The sequence below is a fragment of the Oncorhynchus keta genome, chromosome 32, assembly GCF_023373465.1.
Source record: "Oncorhynchus keta strain PuntledgeMale-10-30-2019 chromosome 32, Oket_V2, whole genome shotgun sequence".
In the NCBI taxonomy this organism is placed as follows: domain Eukaryota; kingdom Metazoa; phylum Chordata; class Actinopteri; order Salmoniformes; family Salmonidae; genus Oncorhynchus; species Oncorhynchus keta.
The window spans coordinates 25,751,101-25,776,933 of record NC_068452.1 but is presented as its reverse complement, the minus strand read 5'-3'; the positions used below and the strand labels follow the sequence as shown (position 1 = coordinate 25,776,933).

At 40.9% G+C, this 25,833-nt stretch overlaps 1 protein-coding gene across 6 annotated transcripts; it reads right to left on the bottom strand.

Moving 5' to 3' along the window:
* LOC118364749 (carbonic anhydrase-related protein 10-like) lies at nucleotides 1–25,581 on the bottom strand. 6 transcript variants are annotated; one of them, XM_035746446.2, is made up of 9 exons: nucleotides 25,189–25,581; nucleotides 22,992–23,066; nucleotides 15,455–15,600; nucleotides 6,300–6,485; nucleotides 5,442–5,537; nucleotides 5,229–5,301; nucleotides 2,889–3,043; nucleotides 2,572–2,746; nucleotides 1–1,463 (listed from the first exon to the last, which is right to left on the bottom strand). In XM_035746446.2, the coding sequence occupies exons 1-9, from the start codon at nucleotides 25,244–25,246 to the stop codon at nucleotides 1,441–1,443; spliced, it is 987 nt and encodes a 328-aa protein (XP_035602339.2). In that variant the 5' UTR covers nucleotides 25,247–25,581; the 3' UTR covers nucleotides 1–1,440. The 6 variants fall into 6 exon arrangements, with proteins under 6 accessions (XP_035602339.2, XP_035602341.2, XP_035602342.2 ...); XM_035746448.2 differs by lacking the exons at nucleotides 22,992–23,066; nucleotides 25,189–25,581 and adding exons at nucleotides 18,314–18,416; nucleotides 18,534–18,826; XM_035746449.2 differs by lacking the exons at nucleotides 22,992–23,066; nucleotides 25,189–25,581 and adding exons at nucleotides 18,314–18,416; nucleotides 18,626–18,826.
* Nucleotides 25,582–25,833: the final 252 nt, after the last annotated feature.

Genomic DNA, 25,833 nt, shown 5'->3' with positions numbered 1-25,833 from the left:
TTGAATACTTTGTGTTTTATTTTCCATTGAATTAAACATAAAAATACATTTTTTTCTTCCATTTTGATATAAGACTATTTTGTTTAGATCGTTTCCAAAAAAAATACAATTAAATTCATATAAATCCTACTTTGTCAAGGGGTGTGAATATTTTCTGAAGGCACTGTATATACTTACCTCAACTACCTCGTACCCCTGCACATTGATATGGTATATTGGTACTTCCTGTATTTAGCTTAATTCTTGTGTGTTATTTCTCTTGTGTTTTTATCTTCTTGTTTTACTCTGCATCGGTGGGAAAGAGATTGTTAGTAAGCATTTCACTCTTGATTTGTTTCGTTGCCACAAAACGAGGAGATTTACCCTATTTAATGAGAAATACAATTCCCAGGAGAGAATGCACACACACACACATACAGTCATGTACACATGCGCGCACACACACACACACAAACCCACATTGCCTGTAACGCCATACACAGCTCTGAATCGAAAATGAGGATAAATAATTGATAAGGAATGCCTTGTGACTGCTTAAAGAATTTGCAGACAAATCACGTCCCATGCTCTATTCAGTGCTAGACAATATACAATTCTTAAACAGCATATACTATATAGGCCTTATGTAAAGTGTTATTTTATCTTAGATAATTCTCTGAAACATGTTAATTGGGCTGCTATCATTTAAATAAACAGAGTGAATGAAATTGTAAACAATTAAACAGAGAAAAGGCAAATGGCCCAAAATGGCTAGAAAAGTTTAGTAAATACAGTATAAAATACTGGATCTACCAAGTCTATGGCTAGGAGTGTTTCCTGACTATGTAGCCTGAACAGGAACATCTCATGCCCTGGTGTTTTCTGGGGTCCAGAGTTTTTCCTGGTTAGGTCACATGGTCAGGAAATGTTTCTGCATTTGTGACATTTATTCAGTACACCTTTTGCCTGTGACATGGTTATGTAGAAGGTTTCATCACCAGAAGCACCCTCTTATCATATTCAGATTCTTAGCTTGTTGTTAGATCTGATGGAATGCTGTTGGTATCAAAACACGGTACGGTTGTATCTGTGATTACAGTTAGCTCATTTCAAGAAGTGTTGGTCCTTTGGGATCTTTGGGTGCTCAAGTGAATCTGATGTTGGTGATGATGTCATAAAAGAGGTCCTCTTTGTCTCCACTGCAAAGGTCAGTAAATGGCGGAGCCTGCTGAATTTCCATACAGCCCATTTCCATAAGCTCTATAAAATAATTACATTTGTGCAGCCTTAAAAGTTACACTTTTCAATCTTTCCTTGTCTTACTTTGCAATCTCAAACATATTCAAAAAACAGCCTCTCTTCTGATAATGTAGTATTTCCACATTCAAATAAAGTCTTGAGAATAAGGATCCGATATTTCGTTTTCATCCTGTTGTATTGTACAGCATGTTCATCGTTTTCCTACTTCAGAAGCCACTGGTTTACTGGAAAGAGAACAAAGAGACGTGGAGGTTAGCATGAACTGCTTGAACTGGAAACACAAAGGCAATGCTTGAGACATAGAACCTACAAAGAAACTGTTCATTTTGAGGGACGAGGCATTTCTCTATAGACATCTCAGAACTATAGAAGACTGAGAAAAATATAGTTTATTAGGTACACCCATGTGGTACCGGGTCGGACCCCCTTTTGCCTCCAGAACAGCCTGAATTCCTCAAGGCATGTAAACGTCACTCAATTGGTATCAAGGGACCTAATGTGTGCCAGGAAAACCTTCCCCACACCATACGCCATACACCACCAATCTGTATCGTTGACACCAGGCAGGATGGGGCCATGGACTCATGCTGCTTACGCCAAAGCCTGACTCTGCCATCAGCATGACACAACAGGAAGTGTGATTTGTTGGACCAGGCAATGTTTTTCCACTCCTCAATTGTCCAGTGTTGGTGATCGCATGCCCACTGGAGCCATTTCTTTTTTTTTTTAGCTAATAGGAGTGGAACCCGGTGTGGTTGTCTGCTGCAATGCCTTTCTGCACACGACTGTTGTACTGCAACCTTATTTGTGGCCAGCCTGTTAGCTTGCACGTTTCTTGCCATTATCCTTCGAACTCTCATCAACAAGCTATTTTCGCCCACAGGACTGCAGCTGACTGGATGTTTTTTGTTTGTCGCCCCATTCTCAGTAAACCCTAGACACTATCATGTGTGAAAAGCCCAGGAGGCCGGATGTTTCTGACATGCTGGAACTGACGCACCTGGTACCGACGATCATACCATCGCTTAGGTCACTGTTTTTGCCAATTCTAATGTTTAATCGAACATCAACTGAATACCTCGATGCCACTGTCTGTAGGAGCGAACCATTTTTTTGTGAATGGGGTGGTGTACCTAATAAACTGGTCACTGAGTGTAAATATTGAATTTCTAAAAACACAAACCGGTTTCAGAATACAGTATGTGCAGTTTATATTACAATGACAAACCTTTTTCTCACAGTCTGTTTTTACCAATACCTGAATTTTACCGGAATGTCTCAAGTAACCGTGTTGATTGAATAAAGATCCTAAACACATGCGTTCAGACACACCTCGATACTGGGGCCTCAGGGCACGGTTGTTGGGGCAGTCCCGGCCCTGCTTGCTGAAGTTGATGTTGGTGCGGATACAGCGCTGCAAGAGAGGCTGGGCGGGCCGCGTGTTGTCACTCATACTGAGGAATATCTTATATGGCTCATTCTGACTTAGCAGTCGCAGAGAATGCATCTAAAGAGGCGGCGTGAGAGAAAGTTGGACAGATAAGGTTTATGGTAAAGAATCTACAGTCTCAAATACGGCCAATTATCAAGTAACTTCTGGCTAACATGAGTTACTGTTATTATTGAGTCCATGATCGAGGGCGAGTTACCTGCATCTGCGTGACGTACACAGGTTTGTTCATGAGGATCCAGGTGGCTGTCTCGAAGCAGGGCGGGATAGTCATGGAGCCCTCGTATGTTATAAAACGTGTAGTGTCTGGATATAGATCTGCTATGTTGAGCCCCATGAGTAAGAATGCGTCATCTGGAGGTGGACCAAAACAGAGGTAATCAGATTCATACTGTACCATCCTCAACACTTTCTACACTGTATTACGGAATAATAATAACACATTTCATTTGTATAGTGCTTTTCATTACAGTGTTATCGCAAAGCTGAGGCAAAAAGTAATGATAATAAAATAAAAATTACAATAAAAATCAAGGCAGGAAATAGCAATAGTAGGGTAGTTGCTAAAAGGACTTTCCAGATTAGGTCTATAAGAAAGACAGTCTGTACAAATGTGTTTAAAGACCCGTTTTAAAAGCTCTGATTGATGGAGCGGCTCTCAAATGGTCAGGGAGATTATTCCATAGGCGAGGGGCAAAGGAGCAGAAGGCTCGGTCCCCCATAGTAAGGAGACGTGTCTTGGGATCCTGAAGCAGTGGTGAGTTCCTGGAGTGGAGAGTGCGAGCTGGCTCATTGATATAAATTATATCGTTGATGTAGATGGGACTCAATCCATTCGAGGCTTTAAACACTAGGAGGAGGATTTTAAAGTCAATCTTATAGTTGACCGGTACCCAGTGGAGTTCAGCAAGGATGGGGGGTGGTGTGGGCTGACTTCTTGGTCCTGGCAGGAATCTTCTGGAGAAGTTGTAGCCTCTGAAGTGATTTGGTTGAAAGGTCCCCGAACAGAGCATTGCCATAGTCGATCTGGGAGAAGATGAAGGTGTGGACGGGTTTCTCTGCATCTGGCTGGGCAATGTTTCTTGGAAAAATTATGTTTTGCAGATATGTTTTATATGGGCATCAAAGGACAGAGAAGGATCAAACTTAACTTCCAGGTTAGAGATGACAGAGGACAGATGGATGACTTGACCGTCACTAGTAGGGCAGATGTTTCCAGCACTGGTGACCTGCTTGTGTGTCCCAATAAGCATAGCCTCAGTCTTGCTGCTGTTCAGCTGGAGGAAGTTCTCTTTCATCCATGCCCTGATGTCATCTAGGCAGCTGCCAAGTTTTGCTAGGCCTGAGATGGTGTCCGGATTGATGTAAATATATACTTGGGTATCGTCAGCGTAGCAGTGGAAGTTGATGTTACAGATTCTGAGGATTTGGCTGAGAGAGAGCATGTAGATTAGGAACAGAATAGGACGCAAAACGGACCCCTGTGGGACACCGCATGTGACCGTAGACTCCACCGATCTGGACTCTCCAATCGGGATATATTACTTCCTATTGGAGAGGTAAGAGGAGAACCAGTTCAGAGCAGTTCCAGAGACTGCAGTGTGCTCTCTGTGATGCCGCAGGAGGATGTTAGGGTCAGCAGGGTCAAAAGAGCACTGAGATCTAAGAAAAGTGGGGAGGCTAGGTAATCCAGATTCTGCAGGCATCAGTAGGTTATTGGTAACTTTCACCATAGCTGTTTCGGTGTTGTGCAAGGACTGGAAACCTCACTGGAAAAACTTGTTCAGTTAATTGGAAGACGGATGGGATTGAAGCTGGTTTGCAATCCCATTTTCCAATATTTTTGATTGGAAGAGGTTGGAGATGGGCCTGTAGTTGGATAAGAGGTCAAGGTTGGGTGTCTGCATCTGTTTTGACGAATGATAGTACCTCCCCAGTCAGCTGGGACTTGTAATACAGTTTTACATCCAATTATTATAGTAATGGGATACAAATAAAAGGATGAATAGTGATGTATTTAATGTAATTCGTTTAATTTAATTGAATTAATGAAAAAGGACTGAAAATTAAATTAACCAGACTTAATGAAGAGCATAAAACTGAAAGAAAAGAGAGTTTGGGTAGAAGCTGTTAATACTAACTATAGCAATGTTACATAATTGTTGTCTTTAAAGGATTGCCAAGTTTCGACATTCTGAAAGTGCCACAGAGTTATTTCTGTCGGTTAGAAACAGGAGATGACTCAAGCATCTCTCAGGGTTGGGGGCGGTTTCTATTGTTACACATCTTATCTATTGAACCAGGAGGATCACATTGGCAATGTAGCTGATTAATTCAGAAGTTGGAATTAATTTCACTCAATCTCTGATTAAGTCCATCTCTGGCAACCTTCCAATTAGCCAAATTAATTCTGTTTCTAGATATAAATGTTTATGACGGATCCAAAAATGGAACTGACTACTATTCTATCTGTGACTACTGTAGATTTGACAATGTGTGTGCATAAACCCACAAATCTTAAATGCCTGAGGGTGCTTACGTTTGTATGTTATTCTCGTGATGGTGTCTCTGTTCAGCATGCGATTCAGGAATACATTTGGAGACTCGGATATCTGAGAGGGATGAGATGTAAAGGAACATAAAATATTCAGCATCCGCAGCACAGTCCCATGGGATTCTGAATATAAAGACCACGGTCACTACAATAGAACACCACAGAGAAGGAGATTGTCTGCATCAAGCACAAACTGACCTTTATAAATATGGACACAATAGCTACGCCATTGGGGCTCTTGGCTGCCTCACTGTAGTTGGCATAGAGTTCCTGGTTGTAGTGTATAAGTTGCACCTGTAAGTGAGGCGAGATAAAGACATAACAAACAGTGAGTCCTTCATTTCCTGGTGTTAGACCATGTGAGATAGAAATGTGAATTTGTCTTGCACATGAAAGAATTATGTCAGATTAAACTAATCTTATCCATCCAACCCTCACTCGAAGATAAACTCAAGAAATCTAGGAATGTTTTAATTTGACACTTGTCTGCTCAGTAGCGTTCCAATTTAGAACGGGATTCAGCTCTAATTATCTGGGCAGCCGCTTACTTTTGGCAACATATCTTCCTCACTTAAAAATAGTGACTGGAAAGTGTTTGCCAAATCTAATTTAAATCGAGACAGACAAACTCAGTTTGGTACCCGATAAGTTTACTGCTTTTACTTTGTCATTATAATATCGCCCTCCTCCATTGAAAAAACCCACTGCCACTAAAAACCCACTGCCACTTGTCGATCCAGCCTTCAATTACATTGTTAGGGTGCAGATTGCTGATGCTCTCCTACCCCACCCTTCAAAGGCCCTGTACATGTGATTAGTGGACTGAGTGACAGAGGTAGTTCAGCATATTTTATCCTTGTCCATTGTTTGAGGAAATCTTCCACACAAACCAGCCTCGGTAGGGCCGTGTAAAGCAGTGAAGCCTTAACTGTAATGCAAGTTTGATTGAATTGAGCTCTTAGTCTAATGAAAGCAACTTTCAGTGGATTGGATTGTTTATAGACACAACAAAGATAAAGATAATCCCTCTCGGCTCATTGGCTCGTTCCCTCTCACCTCTGCAGGGAAGGACTGTCCATTGAGCAGGTGCTCCGAGCCCTGGCCGTCCTCGCTGCCGAAGTGCAGGCGGATCTCCTCCAGCCGGTGACTGTAACCCAGAGGCCCACCGGAGATGTTCACCAGGTGAGCCTTGTCTGGCCGCAGCGACACGTGGCGCCCTGTGTTGTACATGGTGCCTCCCATCTGCACAGAGAGGAGTCAAGTGAGGTGTGGTGGATGTGTGGTAAAAGAGAAGGGGGCAAGTTTCTCACCTGAGAGACCTCTACAGAAGAGGAAATGGAGATAACTCATTTAATACACTGAACAAAAATAGAAACGCAACATGCAACAATTTCTAAGATTTTACTGAGTTACAGTTCATATAAGGAAAATCAGTCAATTTAAATATATATAAAAAATAATTAGGCCCTAATCTATGGATTTCACATGACTGCAAATACAGATATGCATCTGTTGGTCACAGGTACCTTAAAAATAGGTAGGGTTGTGGATCAGAAAACCAGTCAGTATTTGGTGTGACCACCATTTGCCTCATGAACGACACATCTCCTTCGCATAGAGTTGATCAGGCTGTTGATTGTGGCCTGTGAAATGTTGTCCCACTCCTCTTCAATGGCTGTGTGAATTCGCTGGATATTGGCGGGAACTGGAACACGCTGTCGTACACGTCAATCCAGAGCATCCCAAACATGTTCAATGGGTGATATGTCTGGTGAGTATGCAGGCCATGGAAGAACTGGGACATTTTCAGCTTCCAGGAATTGTGTACAGATCCTTGCAACATGGGGCTGTGCATTATCATGCTGAAACATGAGGTGATGGCGGTGGATGAACGGTCTCACCACAGTATCTATTTTTGTTCAGTGTAATTCTTTATAATTTCCATTATGGGTAGATAAAGAAATTGCACTTTCCCATTACTGCAATGTAAAATTATAATATTCTTCAGGCTCATAATCACAGAATAATCCTTTGGGATTGGCTGTTGGCCTTCAGAAAATGAGGTTTTTAAAAAGTGGATAAAAAAAAAATGAAAAAATGAAAATCATCTTCCAAATCATCATTAAGGAAGCAGGTGAAATTAATAATAAACTGAGAAACAAACTTTCACGTTGTTTGAAGTGACACATTGAAATGCCCAACAGGTAAAGGAAGACCTTCAAAACTTTGTTCCATTCTTTCATATAAAACTAGGATAACATCAAGACTTCTAATGAAATTAGAGGGAGGTAAGGAGAAAAAGTGAATGGAGGGAGTTCAGTGTTATGCCCGTGTAGATCTTGATGGAGTCATTCATCATAGGGTGATCCACTTAGTTAATTTATTCAGAGACAAAGGAATGCTGAAAAATATATACAACAAATACTGCCGATGGTTAAATGAAGTAACAAAAGCAATATATTTCACTTGACATGTTTTTTTTTTATAGCCCTTTAAACAGGGGCCCGGTCTACTCCCTCTTAGTGCATAATGCATGTAATCAAATGAGCAAAATGGTGAGAGCTGCATTTAAGGTACAGAATGAGTAAGTGTGTCCACATTTTTGACTGGTACTGTATATAAATATATATATATATTTAAATAGTTGCAGACAGATTTTAGGTTATATTACATTTTTTCACAGGGTAATGATTTTTTTTTTATAGCAGCAGATGTTTAAAGTTTTTCAGTTACTGTATTCATCTTGTGTAGCAACCGACTATACTCTAAATCAGTGCTTTTATACTGGCCGGGTATGGTCACGTGGTCACTCAATCAAACCAAATAAAATCTCTTAACATAACTTCAATTTATTAAGAGTAGCATCTTTCAAATGCTCTCCATTCTGTGCTGTCTCATTGACACCACAGACTGTCTACCTAACAGGCAGAAATTCTGCAGATGAGCCTTAATTCTATTCAGATTCACAATGATCATTGATTATGACAACGCACACAATGCTCTAGCTACCTTGATGTATGTAAATACATACAAATGGACATAAAGTCATGCTAGAGGAGGAGCTGACACAACACTCCTGTTGAGTGATTTACCGATTTTGCTGGCCACTTTAAGCATTCCCAAACAGAGCATAAAAGCTGCTTACCATGAGCAAAAAGGCTTGGGACTAATTGCTGTTCTGCTTCAGTGAATTGAGTCCAAATATTGAGGGCTTACATTTTGAGGACATTTGATTTTAATTTGAAATTTGTTTTGCATCAGGTTAGGTTAAACTATTCCCCTCTGCTGTACAGTGGACTGTCCCTCAGGCTCAGGAAAGTATTCACACCCCTTGACTTTCCACATTTTGTTGTGTTACTAAGTGGGATTCAAATGGATTTAATTGTCCTTTTTTTGTCAAGGAAGAAGGGCACCTATTGGTAAATGGGTAAAAATAAATAAAAAAGCAGACATTGAATACCCCATTGAGCATGCTGAAGTAATTAATTACACTTTGGATGGTGTATCAATCTACCCAGTCTCTACAATGATGCAAGAGTCCTTCTTAACTCAGTTTGCCGGAGAGGAAGGCAACTGCTCAGGGAATTCACCATGAGGCCAATGGTGACTTTAAAACAGTTACAGAGTTTAATCGCTGTGATAAGAGAAAACTAAGGATGGATCCACAACATTGTAGTTATCTTCTCTAGGGTAGGGGGCAGCATTTGGAATTTTGGATAAAAAGCGTACCCAAATTAAACTGCCTTCTACTCAGGCCCAGAAGATAGGATATGCATATAATTGGTAGATTTGGATAGAAAACACTCTAAAGTTTCCAAAACTGTTAAAATAGCGTCTGAGTATAACAGAACTGATTTGGCAGGCAAAAACCTGAGACAAATCCATTCAGGAAGTAGGAATGTTTTTGTTGTAGTTTTTTTATTCAATGCCATTACAGTATCCATTGACTTAGAACTCAAATTGCAGTTCCTATGTCTTCCACTAGATGTCAACAATCTTTAGAAATAGTTTCAGGCTTGTATTCTGAAAAATGAGGGAGTAAGAGCAGTCTGAATGAGTGGACCCTGCCGTGTCACAGAGCTTTTTCATGCGCGCGACCGAGAGAGTGCCTTTCTTGTTTACCTTTTATATTGACGACATTATTGTCCGGTTGAAATATTATCGATTATTTAGGCTAAAAACAATCTGAGGATTGATCATGAACATCGTTTGAAATGTTTCTACGAACTTTACGGATACTATTTGGATTTTTTTGTCTGCCTGTTGAGACTGCGTGGATTACTGAAGAAAACACACAAACAAAACGGAGGTTTTTGGATATAAAGAGACTTTATCGAACAAAAGGAACATTTATTGAATACATGAATGTCTTCTGAGTGCAACCATATGAAGATCATCAAAGGTAAGTGATTAATTTTATCTCTATTTCTGACTTGTGTAACTCTTCTACTTGGCTGGGTACTGTTTGTAATGATTTGTCTGCTGGACTATGTTCTCAAATAATCGTAAGGTATGCTTTCGCCGTAAAGCATTTTAAAAATCTGACACTGTGGTTTGATTCACAAGAAGTTAATCTTTAAACCTATGTAAAATAGTTGTATCTTTCCTGAATTATTATAATGAGTATTTCTGTATTTGAATTTGGCGCTCTGCATTCTCACTGGATGTTGGCCAGGTGGGACGCTACCACATACCCTAGAGAGGTTAATCCACAATACTAACTTAATTAACAGAGTGAAAAGAAGGAAGCCTGTACAGAATAAAACTATTCCAAAAACATGCATCCTGTTTGCAACAAGGCACTAAAATAATACCGCAAAGCAATTTTTTGTCCTGAATACAAAGTGTTGTTTGGGGTAAATCTTAACACAACACATTACTGAGTACCATTCTCCATATGTTCAAGCATAGTGATGGCTGCATCATATTATGGGTATGCCTGTAATCGTTAAGGACTGGGGAGTTTTTCAGGATAAAAAATGAATGGAATGGAGCTAAGCACAGGCAAAATCCTAGAGGAAAACCTGGTTCATTCTGATTTCCACCAGACACTGTAGGATTTCTTTTTTTCTTTCTTTTTTACAAATGTTACACATTTTTCTTCTACTTTGACAGAGTATTTTGTGTTGATCATTGATCAAGAAAACCTACCGGATCTGTGTGGGACCTTGGAGATAATTGTATGTGTGGGGTACAGAGATGAAGTAGCCATTCAAATATAAAGTTAAACACTTATTTCCCATAGAGTGAGTCCGTGCAATTTATTATGTGACTTGTTAAGCCAATTGTAACTCCTTAACTTATTTAGGCTAGCCATAACAAAGGGGTTGAATACTCATTGACTCAAGACATTTTAGCATTTATTTTTTAAATTAATTTGTAAAAATGTCTAAAAACATAATTCCACTTTGACATTATGGTGTATTTTGTGTAGGCCAGTGACATTCGAATCTAAACATAAACTATTTAAAATTCAGGCTGTAACAGAACAAAATGTGGAAAAAGTCTAGGGGTGTGAATACTTTCTGAAGGCACTGTAGAACGCAGAACACAAGAATCTCCCATTATTATATCAATGAAAAGTAAATTGCAGTGACTGCCTTCAAAACAGTGAGAACAGGAGGTAGTTTTGGTTTTCCACCATGTTTTGAGAAGAGAAGTTAGACTAGCTTTGATTAGATTATTAAATCCCCCATCAGTTCTCTCTCAGTTCCTTGGAGGCCCTCTACTGTCTCTGCCTGAAAAATACACATTTTACATTCACACCATTTAGCAGATGCTCTTATCCAGAGCAACTTACAGGAGCAATTAGAGGTAAGTGCCTTGCTCAAGGGCACAGCAACCGATTTTTCACCTAGTCGGCTCGGGGATTCTAACCAGTGACCTTTCGGTTACTAGCCCAACACTCTTAACCGCTAGGCTACCTGCTGCCCTCTAACTGTGGCCTTTACACTCTGAAGTGAGCTCCTCTCTGTGGGGGAACTCATTCTATGCAACGAGGCACGTCTCCTGGCTCTGTTTCAAAGTTGGGATTTTTCTGATCCACAATAGTAGTATAATGGAGAGAATTTTGTCTCGGGCTAAACACGAGCAGCAGAGAGAATCTCCAGTAAACACACGTTGACAGAAACAATGCCTGTTCCTGGCAGTTCAATGCAGTTGGGGTGGTAAAGCAACAGAAGGCATGTTATTTGTTCCGCCAACACAGTAAGGTTACAATATTCAAAACAGGTACACAGAAATCCTCACAAAACCGTGCACGAGAAGCGCACCAGTAGCTCCCCTTTTGGCTGGTTAACCATCATTTTGCAACATGAAAGACAACATATGCTAAAACATCTCCGCCAATAAAGTGTGTTTTCTAAATTCCCTTTTCATGGTGTCTGAATGTTGTGTGGACCTCAGACAACCCCTGAACATTTTTGTTAAAGGGATTCTCAGTACTTTTGTATACTGTTTAGCCAGTAGTGCTGAAAGTAGCACTCACGAGGCAAAAGAGGACTCCGGAGATGGTGTACTGCAGATACGTGCACCACGTCATTGCTTTTGCTCTAGCTCTGCTGTGTGGCATCAAGTGCATCTTGCTAGCTGTCACTCATATGGCGAGGGGCTGAAGCTCATTGGTTGAACTCAAATTGCTTAGGGGGCAAATGTAGGGAAAATGGTGAAACACAGCTTCCAGAAAAACAGTTGCTTTTAACTATGGATTTCGTGGATAATTAAGGTAAGACGGTAATTCTCCTCATAGATTATGGGTTTATGAACTGCATATTGACACATCCAGCCCAAAGATGTAGGTTTAAAAAATAATTCCTACTATGCGGTGCATTTTCTGTCCCCAGGAAAAATCACTTCTTATTTAGTTTAAAATGTGGATTCCAAAAGACTTGAAATATAAGGTCAGGTATCCTTTACCTTGAAAACACAAACATTTGGATATTGAAAGGAAATGCCATTTGAACACTTTTTTATTGTGGATGTAGGCGTTTTTGCCGTGTCCCCGGGTGTTAGTCATCAACTTCCAGGAGAAATATAAGCCATAAAATAAGGGAAGGCATGTTACTTGCTCCGCCAACACAGTAAGTTTACAACACGCGAAACAGGTACACAGAAATCCTCACAAAATCATGCACGAGAAGCGCACCAGTAGCTCCCCTTTTGGCTGGTTAACCATCATTTTGCAACATGAAAGACAACATATGCTAAAACATCGCTGCCAATAAAGTGTGTTTTCTAAATTCCCTTTTCATGGTGTCTGTTTGAATGTTGTGTGGACCTCAGACAACCCCTAAACATCTTTGTTAAAAGGATTCTCAGTACCTTTGTATATTTTTTTAAATATTTGTTCATTATTTTATAGTCCTAGTTAAATTCTCTCTCAATAACCTTCTTCCATGATCATTGTATTTATTATAATTTGATTTAATCCTGTTCAAGTGTTCACCATTACGATATGATATACTTTATTGTACATTTAAATGCTCACTCACAGAGCTATGGGTAATTTAGGCTCCAAATTTCCACCCTGCATCTAACAGGTTGGAAAATGCACCAAAAAAGCTTGACCAATATGTTTTTCTGAAAGTCAAACTGGTAGAATTACAAAAAGGTCCAAAAGGCACCGCAATGAAGGAATGAGTCACCAAAGGAGCATGTCTTTAAGTGGTGACACTCCATGTGAAGCCTGTCAGAATGATGAATCGTCCTGTTATTTGACCCAACACTCACCTCACCCACCTTACCTATCCTTTAGTCTCTGTCACTCCTAAGCCACTTTGTACTCCCTCCCTTCCTTGAGGATTGAAAGGCTGGGATTTGAACATAATTGAAGCTGTGACAGACTGAGGACATTGAAGTCCTTCAACCTTCGAAAGGAACTAAGGTCACTTTTATCTTATCTCAAACTTGTCTCATGTTAATAGCCGGCTGTTTTCTGGATAAACAAAAAAAATAAGGATATTCTAGCCCTGGATTACATTACATGAAATAGGTTATGCTGTATAATTGCACCAATATTTTCAAAGGACCAACATTTCCCGACTGACAGTTTTCCTCATGTGTGCTTTGCAAAATGCCAACTTGTTGCCTACTAAATGTTTTCTATGAGCAACTGTTTGAGCTTTACTAGGGTAAGTTCATGAGAAACTATGTCTTCATGAGTGAATTTGGTGACAGTGTGTGTGAGTGAGTATGGCTTTGTGGACATCATGGGAGCAAGTGAGATAGGAAATTACTAATGTCCTGCTATTGACTGTCGCAGCTTCCAAATGATTACTAAATGTCAACACATTGAAGTCGATTCAAAGATGCTGTGAACAGAACCATTTATCAAGCAAAGGCTTATCACCACAGTTTCATGTTGTCTTTTTTCTTTTTTCATGACAAAGATTGCCACACTAAATCGCTTCTTCGGATTAATTGTCTTAATCAAGTATCTAAAATGCAAATTGCTATTCAGTCTCTGCCTGAGCATACAAGTTGAAAATATTTCCCTAACATTCAAGTGAAGTGAACAAATACACTTCCGTAAAAATGCAGTTTTTGGAGTGCAGCAACTGCATCTTATCGTTTGATCTTTGAACTCAACAAGTCTATTTCACACTTTCTCTAACAGTTAAATATCTTTACAAAACAGGTTCCTCGGCATCTCAGCATCCCCTCCACCTGAGCATCCGTCTCCACCTGACGTGTTCTGTGGTAAAGTGAGACTCCTCCACAAGGTCTAACATCCCAAGTGCTTAATAACAAGATGGAAATTCATTTACACCTTTTTCAAGCAACCGCCTTTCATCAAGCTGTAAATCCAAGCTCAATGTTAATCAGGAATAACATGTGTTCTATTTGTGTGTGAGCTGTATGGTAGTGTGTTAATGGCACATGACAATATTTTAAACTAAAATAGTGTATGCATCTCAATAAATAGCTGCAGGAAAAGAGGCAGTTAACTGGGAGAGTAAACATGTCCATCTGTTGATGGACATATATCTGGGAATATCGAGTAGACGAGCTGTGGTGAATGTAAAAACATCCTGGCTAACTTCATGTATCCCCTCTCCCACAGTCCTCCCACAGACACAAGCCAGCACAGATGGCCCAGCTCTCTGCGCTCTCGCTCAGCAGATGCACACTTGCATTAATCATAAAACAAGACTTACAAAGAGAATTTAACCCTCTCTTACATGTACTGTTCTTTGCCAATCCTCCCTGGCTCCTTGTGGTAGTTTTCTGATTCAAACTAAATGAGAGTACTATTCATGGGAATTAAATGTTGGGGAGGGGGAGGTGGACTGTCTTAATTAAAGGGTTTTGTCCTCTGAAAAATGGCCACCACATACATACCTTACAGTAAGTCAATTTTCATTCTTACACAACACTGCAAAGAACCAAAAGATACATAAATAAAATGTAATTGGATCAAATAGGCTCGGTAATAGTTCATTTGTCCCCATTTGAACTACAGTACTGAGTGTAATTCTGTTGTCGTTCTCATTTTACATGATTAGTAATTTCCCCTATTCCCTAGTGGACTTTATGCCCTGTGGTGAATGATGGTCATGCCCCCTTGTCCCCAGCTTGCAGCTTGAGCTTGGGGCATCCTGTCAACACCCTTTGATAATGTTAGTGAAATCCTACAATAAATACTAATATATAATATAATAATAATATATGCCATTTAGCTGACGCTTTTATCCAAAGCGACTTACAGTCATGTGTGCATACATTCTACGTATGGGTGGTCCCGGGAATCGAACCCACTACCCTGGCGTTACAAGCGCCATGCTCTACCCTGCTATATGGGTCATTTGATGGGATCGGGATGGGAGAGATTCAGAAGGCAACTGTGAAAGCAGAGCATGATGTACAACTAAAGGAGAGCCATGGGGCTAGATAGCGGGGGTGTTGCTAGAGGCATTAAAAAAAAATGACCCTGTCTGTGTATTCGAAAGAATTCTGAGTAGAAATCTGACGTTACTTCATACTATAAATCTATAAATGTTTATTCTGTAAACAGAACACCTTGTTTTGATGATGGCTGAGCATACTAGTCCTCATTACACATTATAAATACAATATGAACACACACAACTGGAATCCAATAATAGCCTGCAGATGACCAACGTCTCCTGAAGTTTAAGTCCTGATGCCCTTCAGATCTACAAGCTCAAGAGTCATCAGTGAGTTCAAGATCAGGCTTTCCACAATCTCCTTACCTTGCTGCGTCCGCCTGTGTTGAGACGTAGAGGGGTGAGGAAGGGGTCAAAGATCATGTGACTAGTCTCGACGTTGACCGGCGACTGCCTCTTTCCCATGGCACACAGGTTCCAGGCGGAATTCACTAGCCCCCAGAAGGATGGTACTGTGGACAACAAGCACAGTTCAATTTCCTTTAGCATGTGGATGTCTAATATCGTGTGTGAGATGAGAAAGTTCTTAAACAGCGCTTGGACTATAAAAACTTTGACAGGAACCACTGAGGAGGAAACACTGAGTAATGAAACGAGGTAAAGATATCCCTTTAAAGTCCTTGCCTTACTGTAACCGAAACAGCAGCAGTTAAGAGTATGGAGTATGCCATTAGTACAACATTCCATATTATGATTGTACAGTACTAGGAAAAGCTATTTTCAGAAATGGGCATGTGAGTAATGCCAAAGTGTGTGTGTGTGTGTGTGTGTGTGTGTGTATGTATGTAGATACTACTATGGATTTAGATAGAATCCCTCTATATTAGAATCAGTTTAAATGCTTCCAGAATCTGATTTAAGATCAGCTGAAATAATCTTTGTTATCCCTCCCTCGTTACTTGCACATGACAGAAGGGACTGGGGAGAACCCATCCTCTCCTCTTAGTAGGGCTCAGAGCCTGGCAGTGGCACAGGAGCAGGGCCGCTGTGACAGATGTGGCAGGCCTCAAGAGTGCCATCACTACTCCTTTCTGACACGCGTGACGTCACCCAGCTGTGATTACATCACGTGGGTCGGCTTGAGTGGAGAAGGCCGCCCAGCTGTGAAACAGATGAGGGTTCAAGACTTTTACACTCTCTCCCTTAGCACAGGGATTAGAGGCTGATACTCTGGACTGCTGGACGGAGACTCCTGGGACAACCAGTACTATTCAACCAGTACTATTCATTGCTTAATTCATGGGCAAGGGGCATGCCTTCTGGGCAAAGCCCAATGGTGGTTAAGGACTATCAGATCAGCGCCACAACCCCTATAGATATTTCTACAATAAGAGGAAATCATGACTAGGAGTCAATTTCAGAATTAAGATTCAGCTAAAGAATCAGCTAGTGAATCTGCTAGTGAATCAGCTTAAACTAGCAAATAAGCAATGAATTAGCCACCCTAAGCTGATCAGTGACCTATATTACAAGCTGATCTTGGCCAAACTACTCGTAATGCATGATAATGAAATACAGTAGATGAGGATCTGGAATGATGTTGGAATTTCTGAATGTCAACTAATTGTTTACCAGTTGTAGCTGCACGTGTAGAGGGTTCAATATAGTGTTAAAAAAACAGTGTCACAAAATGAAGCCTAGGCATTTTTAACTAAACTATCATTGTTTTAACAATTGATCCAGGGAAAAATGTGCACTGTTGTTGATAGTTTCGAAGGCAGTATTTTGGCAACAATTGTTACTTTTGCCAAAAAATTAGGTCATGTGACATATATAAAAGCCTTATTGTCCTAAAACAGTGATGTAACTGTGTTGTAATCCCACTCAGTGACATTTGGTGAGCACAACAGTTGGAGGAAAGAGAGGATATGTCAAACTGAGAACCATGCTCAAAGGAAATATAAGATAGCACTACACTCAACTCATGGCACTCTAACTGTTGTATTAAATTGTTAATCACTTTCATTGCTTGTTGGTTTGGTGGAGCAAGAGCGATACAAACATCTAAAGAAAGGATGAGGCATTATTGTTTTAGCAGCGAAAGGTGCTTAGAGGTGCTCCTAGACATTACTGAGGCTGAGCAGGAAAGACAACAATTTCCATTAGAAAACTCAGCTAGAAAAGTACAAGTATGTCTAAACCCTCACGTGTGAACTCTCACCCCCTTTACCCATGCTGCCTAGTGCTCACGATCTCTATTCCAGTACAGGTATATTATTGGATCAGGTAGCAGGTGCATGCAGCAGGTGCAATGCAGTACGTCCCAGCCAAGACCTGAAAACCAGACCCTACAGTACAACTACCTCTAGGGAGACTTCACAACACGTGTTGGGATATGCAGCTAATTGAAGTCTAGAGGTTTTTTTCCAGAGCAAAATAGTCAGGATATAAACATAATGTTACAGAGAACAAACTAAAACGAGAACATAAATGTCAATGGGTCTGGAGAGACCACTAGGACTGAGGACTGGCCAATTCACAGCAATCACAATTCACAAAATTCACTCTGATTTTATATCAAAATGACCAGGGAAATCCTCCCCTCAGATCATAGGGATTACATTTCCAATTTTACAAGCAGCGTAAACAAAGAAGACAAAATTGGGACAGTTTGCAATCTATTGAACCTGCTGGACTGTGCAGACACTCCCGACTCCAGTGTATTGCCTTCCTAAGGTCCTGTGGATATAATTAAAGTGGAGGAATAGCTGATGATCCATCATGCAGTTAACATCAGAGAGCAGATGTCTTGGGACGTGGGAGAACTACAGATGGAACTACAATTAGTTCCAATAACTTTGTGTTGCAACTGCAATATTGTCTGCTAAATACTAGGACACGGTAGACCTTTTCACACTCAGACAACCGACTCGTGAAAACTATAGGCTATGCAGTGCGAGACAATCAGAGAGTAATGATGAAGGGAGATTTGTTCTTCAATAAACAGTGCTTAAAAGCGTGCTGTTAGCCAAGGGGTAATTCCATGGAGCAATTTATTTAAAAGGCAGGCAGGTGTTTTGGGTATTGGTGGGTAGGTAGCAATATCAATTCCAACGTGGTAGCCTGACAATGTACAACAACTAGCTAGGTTTCCATCCAGTTGGTGACAGATTTTCATGCGAATATTCTCAAATCTGCATAAAAACAACGTACACATTTTCTTACCAGAAATGTTTCCATCAAGTAACGGACTTGTTTGAGGATAAAAGTCTGTGCGTGATGACGTAATGCACATAAAACATTACTTTTGTCGTTCAATTTCCATGTACTGGATAAAAAAAATACACGTTAGATGGGTTTCAATGACATGTTCAACTCTTCCGATTCAAAAGGTTGAATGTAAACCTGGTTACTGACAAGCTTCTGGTTTGACAGGATAATATACCTCGGTCTAGACCCTCTTATCATCATAGAGGATTTAACACCATCTGCTGTAGGAGGTTATTTTGCTCAGCCCTCAAACAAATCAAATCTTACTTTGACACGGCAAGGAGGAATAAACCACTGCTTTTCTGAACTTTCCTTTGAGCATCTTCCTTTATCACAGCTGTAAATTACTTGGCTGGCTCGCCTATAGATGATTTGGTTGTTAAAAGTCTTAAATGTCAGCCATAATCTAGCACCTTCGCATAATGTTTTAGCTTTGAAGACAATGGTGTAGCTCGTGTTGCTCCAATAACAAACCTTTCCGCTCATCCTCCAGGCCACCATACCCGCAGGTAGAAATACAGCAGCAATATGCTAGAACATATGTATGTTCATCACATTAGTCGGTGGGTGGGAAAAGGAGGAAGAGGGGCTTAACATTATTATAGCTCTGAGTGATAGCGAAAATGTAAAGTGCGGGTCCTGTGAATATGGCCTTTTAATACCATTAGAAGATTATTGAGCGCATAGTAATCATAATTCTATTCTAGCCTCTTCCCATTCCATTTAAATTCCCTCGTAACCCTTTGCGTGGGAGGGATTCTGTTTCTTCCTTCCGCACTTCTTTTTTTGCCCCTCAGAGTCTTTGCAAGGGCGTCTGTGTATGTGTATGTGAGAGAGAGAGAGAGAGAGAGATAGATAGAGATAGCTGGCTTGTGATCACTAACTTGGTGACCTACTTTCCAAGACTGCAGCACATACAAATAATAATACAGAGTTATACTCCTGTAAGAATATACAGAAGGAAGGTGATGCCTTTGTTTCTGACAAAAGGTTCAGTTGAATTGAAATCTGTATCAAAAAGTTAATGGGCCAAGGCATAATTGCACTCTTCTTGAGCCTGTTTAGATCCATTCGATTTCCTTTCCATTTCAAAAAGTAGAGTCTTTAATTAGATGGCTCCAAATGTACATTCTAGCTGTAGAGTTTCCCCGTTTTCATCAAAAAGGGCTTGAGGCGAATTAATGTACAATAGCAAAAACATCCCACCAACTTGGCTTCCACCCATATGACACCAGGCACATACTAAGAGTTTTTTATTTATTTTATTTTATTTCACCTTTATTTAACCAGGTAGGCTAGTTGAGAACAAGTTCTCATTTACAACTGCGACCTGGCCAAGATAAAGCATAGCAGTGTGAACAGACAACACAGAGTTACACATGGAGTAAACAATTAACAAGTCAATAACACAGTAGCAAAAAAATGGGCAGTCTATATACAATGTGTGCAAAAGGCATGAGGAGGTAGGCGAATAATACAATTTTGCAGATTAACACTGGAGTGATAAATGATCAGATGGGCATGTACAGGTAGAGATATTGGTGTGCAAAAGAGCAGAAAAGTAAATAAATAAAAACAGTATAAAAACAGTATGGGAATGAGGTAGGTGAAAAAGGGTGAGCTATTTACCTATAGACTATGTACAGCTGCAGCGATCGGTTAGCTGCTCGGATAGCTGATGTTTGAAGTTGGTGAGGGAGATAAGTCTCCAACTTCAGCGATTTTTGCAATTCGTTCCAGTCACAGGCAGCAGAGTACTGGAACGAAAGACGGCCAAATGAGGTGTTGGCTTTAGGGATGATCAATGAGATACACCTGCTGGAGCGCGTGCTACGGATGGGTGTTGCCATCGTGACCAGTGAACTGAGATAAGGCGGAGCTTTACCTAGCATGGACTTGTAGATGACCTGGAGCCAGTGGGTCTGGCGACGAATATGTAGCGAGGGCCAGCCGACTAGAGCATACAAGTCGCAGTGGTGGGTGGTATAAGGTGACAAAACGGATGGCACTGTGATAGACTGCATCCAGTTTGCTGAGTAGAGTGTTGGAAGTCATTTTGTAGATGACATCGCCGAAGTCGAGGATCGGTAGGATAGTCAGTTTTACTAGGGTAAGCTTGGCGGCGTGAGTGAAGGAGGCTTTGTTGCGGAATAGAAAGCCGACTCTTGATTTGATTTTCGATTGGAGATGTTTGATATGAGTCTGGAAGGAGAGTTTGCAGTCTAGCCAGACACCTAGGTACTCATAGATGTCCACATATTCAAGGTTGGAACCATCCAGGGTGGTGATGCTAGTCGGGCATGCGGGTGCAGGCAGCGATCGGTTGAAAAGCATGCATTTGGATTTACTTGCGTTTAAGAGCAGTTGGAGGCCACGGAAGGAGTGTTGTATGGCATTGAAGCTCGTTTGGAGGTTAGATAGCACAGTGTCCAATGACGGGCCGAAAGTATATAGAATGGTGTCGTCTGCGTAGAGGTGGATCAGGGAATCGCCCGCAGCAAGAGCAACATCATTGATATATACAGAGAAAAGAGTCGGCCTGAGAATTGAACCCTGTGGCACCCCCATAGAGACTGCCAGAGGACCGGACAGCATGCCCTCCGATTTGACACACTGAACTCTGTCTGCAAAGTAATTGGTGAACCAGGCAAGGCAGTCATCCGAAAAACCGAGGCTACTGAGTCTGCCGATAAGAATATGGTGATTGACAGAGTCGAAGGCCTTGGCAAGGTCGATGAAGACGGCTGCACAGTACTGTCTTTTATCGATGGCGGTTATGATATCGTTTAGTACCTTGAGCGTGGCTGAGTTGCACCCGTGACCGGCTTGGAAACCAGATTGCACAGTGGAGAAGGTAAGGTGGGATTCGAGATAGTCAGTGACCTGTTTGTTGACTTGGCTTTCGAAGACCTTAGATAGGCAGGGCAGGATGGATATAGGTCTGTAACAGAGAGTCACTGTCATTTGCGGTTGACTGTGTGTGGATGTCTCCTCTCCTGTGTAAAGGTCTCTGTGGTGATAGACAGGAAGCTTCCCTGCAGCTAGGCCGAGAGGCTGAAAGGGCTCTCCCCCTGAGTCCACACACTGATACACTAGCAGGAGACATAAGGTTAAAGGTCAGGGAGCATCCCACAACCTTCTACAAAAGACTTCCAAAGGCTTCTGTGTCACCTGCTGTGCTTATCTGTCACAGCTAATAAATAGGCATTTCTCCTCCTAGCCCTGCTGCCCTAAAGGAGAGGAGAAGAGAGGTTGAAACTAAGGTAATCCAATGACAGAGTTACACATGGAGCAGCTGAGGACAGTGATGGCCCTCAAGGCAGCAGTTTCTGCTGGTTTCACGTATCCTTATATGAGCCCATTGGCTCATCCAAATTTGCACCCTTCCTTAAGGCACACATAGACAATTGGGGTGGGATGATACCAGTATCGCGATACGAAGCAAAGGAAACAAAGCACAAAGCTGATTTAACTTCTTTAGGAAAACAGCACTAATGTTGGAAACAAACATCATTATGTTGTCTTCCAGAGCAGGCACGGCTCCAGGACAAAGTGACTAAAGGGGGCAGTTGACATCGGTGAGGGAGCTACATTTTTTGGTGTTCTTGCATTGGAATTATATTGAATTCTGGTTATCACGCTGTACCAAAATAAACATATAGTTCAAATGTAGAGACTCCGAGATCATTGAGTGCTTTTGAAGTGACAGGTTGGGGTGGAAACTGTAACCTGTCTCCTTCTAGCAGTCATAAGGACAAATATTCAGCAGGAGGCAGGCAGGTAGAGGTGCAAATGAGTGTTGGAGTTTTTTACACAGCGCTGGGGTTTCAAAGATGACGCTGATATTTACAAATATATATACAAAGTTCTGACTTCAAAATGTCAGCATTCAAAAGAAAATTAAAAGTAAACTGGTAAGTGCAATGAAATAAAATACAATTCAATAAACCAAAAGTTCTTTATCACAAGTGTTGCGCAGTTTGTGAGCTCTCCAAACGTTTCCAAATGAGAAATGGTATGAATGTATGATTATATTTAATGTTGTATTATTGAAATGTTACCAGACTACACTTGACTACACAGTTATATTGGTCATTCATCCTTCCTCGTTGAAAAGGTCTGAGACCTCTATTTTATTCAATGTGCTGCCATTCTTCTTCTGTATAATTGTATGTCTGTGCTCCCCTTGATTATGGAGTAAAGAAACACAGGGAGGGAGGAAGATGGAGAGAGGGCTGTGATAAACATTTCATAAGACCTGCAGTCAGAACAGTAGTGAACCTGAAGCTCCTGCTGCAGAGACAGAGGGCGGAGGAAGAAGCCAGCAACATGTCAATAACACTGCCCAAGAGCAAGAACATTAGTAACAAGCGAACCCTCCTGGTTAACAAGAAATGTTCCCTTCCCAAAACAGAGAGGACTGTTTGGTCTGGCTTTCTGTTACGAAACAACCCACTGGACAAAAGCTGGTTGAATCAACATTGTTTCCACATCATTTCAACAAAAAATAATGACATTGAACCAATGTGGAAAACTGATAGGACCATCTCCTTATTCAATAGTGGGCCATGTGGACACCAAAGGCTTTGAGTTCATGTGATGTCAGTGTTTGTTCAACATCGAAAATAATTACCTGGAACAAAGCTCCCTTGGACAGCATCTTTGTACGCCCACCAACCGTCATGAATCTTTGGTGAAATTAGCTGTGCTGCAGTAGGAAAAAAACAAAAAAACACAGAAACTATCATGTCGCTGAAAATGATCACCAACTCTCTTGTTAACTTTCACTTCTTAAGTCTAATATTACCTAGAGATTAGAGATAAAAACGGAATTGAGGCCCTGGATTTTGTGGTCAGCCTGACCACATTAAAGAGACGTAGGGTTTGGAATGATCAAGTGGATACCTCCATTTAATAGGATATGTTTCGTTACGGTACAAATAGAATAATGGTCTGGTTACTTAAGACAGAATTTAAAAGAGGTTGGTCCATAACCAAGGGAAGTAGGGTGCACAAGCATTTCGCTACACTCACAATAACATCTACTAACCATGTGTATGTAACCAATAAAATGTGATTTCATTTTGATTAGTTGTCCCCGACGCAACTCGAACACACAACCTTTGGTTGCTTTATTTGAATTATTTTTTTCAGATTTTTCAAGGGGTGCTGAGGGTACTTCAGCACCCCCTGAAAAATCTGAAAAAAATAATTCAAATAAAGCAACCAAAGGTTGTGTGTTCGAGTTGCGTCGGGGACAACTGTAGCATTTAAGCTAACACTTTCCCTAACCTCAACCTAATTCTACTAACCTGCAACGTAAATTCCCCTAACATTTGTCCTTACCACAAATGCTAACAGAAGAACAAGCAGCCTGTAATCAGAGCAAGACATCTAATACTTATTTTCTTTAAACTAGGCAATTCAGTAAAGAACAAATTCTTATTTAAAATGACGGCATACCGGGAAACAGTAGGTTAACTGCCTTGTTCAGAACAACAGATTTTTATCTTGTCAGCTCAGGGATTAGATCCAGCAACCTTTCGGTGACGGGCCAAACGCTCTAACCACTAGGCTACCTGCAGCGCCATTTGTCCTCTGAGATTCAGATTTCATCATCCAATTTGTATGATATTGTACGGCCGGGTAAGACATGTGATTCTACACGTCCTCCAATTCGTATGATATTGTACAACAGCTATTCCATTCATAACATATCATACTTAATGGAGGGAAACAAATTTAGATCCCAAATCCTGTGAATTGCCCTGAGGCCAAGTTGTTGTGGTACAGGTGGTAGAGCACCTGCCTCTGCACCACACAGGATTTGAGGATCGTGCCCCCTGTCAGTTTTCCTGTCTCTTGCTATATTGGTGGCAGGCAGCAAAGGGATCATTCCGGAGGTTTCTAGGGTGCTGGTTTGCAGATGGGCTCTGTGCGAATGGACAAGTCTCAAAGGGAGAGAATGCTGAAATGAGAGTGTTTCTACTGAGTTTTCTACTGCCTCTATCCCAGGCCCAGGGTTTTGTGGTACATCACTTGACCTCTGCAATGCTGGATCTTGGGGTCAAGCCCCACGGTCAGCTGTTCTTCCCACTAAACATCATGTCAGCGGTCATGAGAGTAAGAACATAAGATACCATTTATTGCTGTCTGGCAGATGTAAATAAGAACAGAAATGAAACATACTTGAAAAGTTCCATCTATTGACAAATTAGTCTCTGTCATAGTTTATTTTGGGACAGAGGCCTCCTAGGATGCAGACAAGATATTCGATGTGTTTGCGATGATGTAAGATGTGGGTAATAATATCCATGCAACATGCAAAGAGCATCTGTATGTGGAACACGCCCAATGTTGAATCTAATCTCAGCATTACAAATTTGACAGGCGCAAAGAGATTTTGTCAAATGTTCTCTCATTGGTACCAAATTAGGGGCGGGACAAAACAAATCTATAATCCTAAACACAAATAGCCTATTATATAATATTATGACTAACATTCAAGAGAACGGCTAGATAATCAACGATTACAGTAATTGTGTTGCCAACTCACGCGCAAGTGGAGTAAATATTTGCTTTATAGTGACCTTTAAAGAGTTGTCATGCTTAAACCTACACTGAAACAATTCTTGGTAGACAGCTGCAACACCCGTGCCTTACATTGCACGGTTTACAGTAGGAACCGTATCACCAACAGAAGACTATTCTGTATTTCCTTATCCAAATACATTTAAATGAGTCACAATATTCTGGGGTTTGTTGAAGCCCCGAAGTTCATCACTTCATCTCATGTATTCCATTTAATAACCGCAGGCTTCAAGGCTTACCTGATGTGCAGATGAAATATGCTTGAAAAATCAAAAATATTTCCCAAACGATATGCATTCTTCATTCATTCCAAATTAATTTTGCAAAAGCTTAAATATATTAATTGCAAAGTTTGAATTCTTAACGATGACAAACTTTGACGAGGCATTTTCCCCAATCCGTCAACGATCCAAGGTGTCACATTCAGAGTGTTGCGCGCTCTGCCAAAATTGTAGGTCAAAAGAACGCGCGCCAAAAACGACGACCGCTTAAAACACGTAATGTGATCCATAAAAAAAAATCTATTCTATAATTACGACACGATGCCGTAGTTCGCTTCGCCACTGAAAGTGTTTGAAGACCGAGTGCAAACTAAAGCTACATGACTGGCTATCTTTGAGTGGACTCAACTTGTCACTGCGTGCGGCAGACCATCACCATGGACAGACTGGTCTCGTGGACTAGACGTAACATAATAAACGTAAGTACGGGACAATCAAATGAGTATAATACTGTATGTTTGGTATGCTTACATAAGATACTAGGTTACTTAAAGCAAAAACGAAAGGAGAGTGGTTGGTTGGTCGTGGTGGATGAGTGAGTCTAGCAACCCAAAGGTTATATGGTCAAGTCTTATCACAGACAGCTTTTGCGATTGAGCTAAT

Coding starts and splice junctions, on each gene's coding strand:
- LOC118364749 (XM_035746446.2), bottom strand. CDS start 25,246: ATGCATATCGTTTGGGAAATATTTTTGATTTTTCAAGCATATTTCATC. Junction 15,601..22,991: donor CCAAGGGAGCTTTGTTCCAG/GTAATTATTTTC, acceptor TGTTGTCCACAG/TACCATCCTTCTGGGGGCTA. Junction 2,747..2,888: donor TGTACGTCACGCAGATGCAG/GTAACTCGCCCT, acceptor CCGCCTCTTTAG/ATGCATTCTCTGCGACTGCT.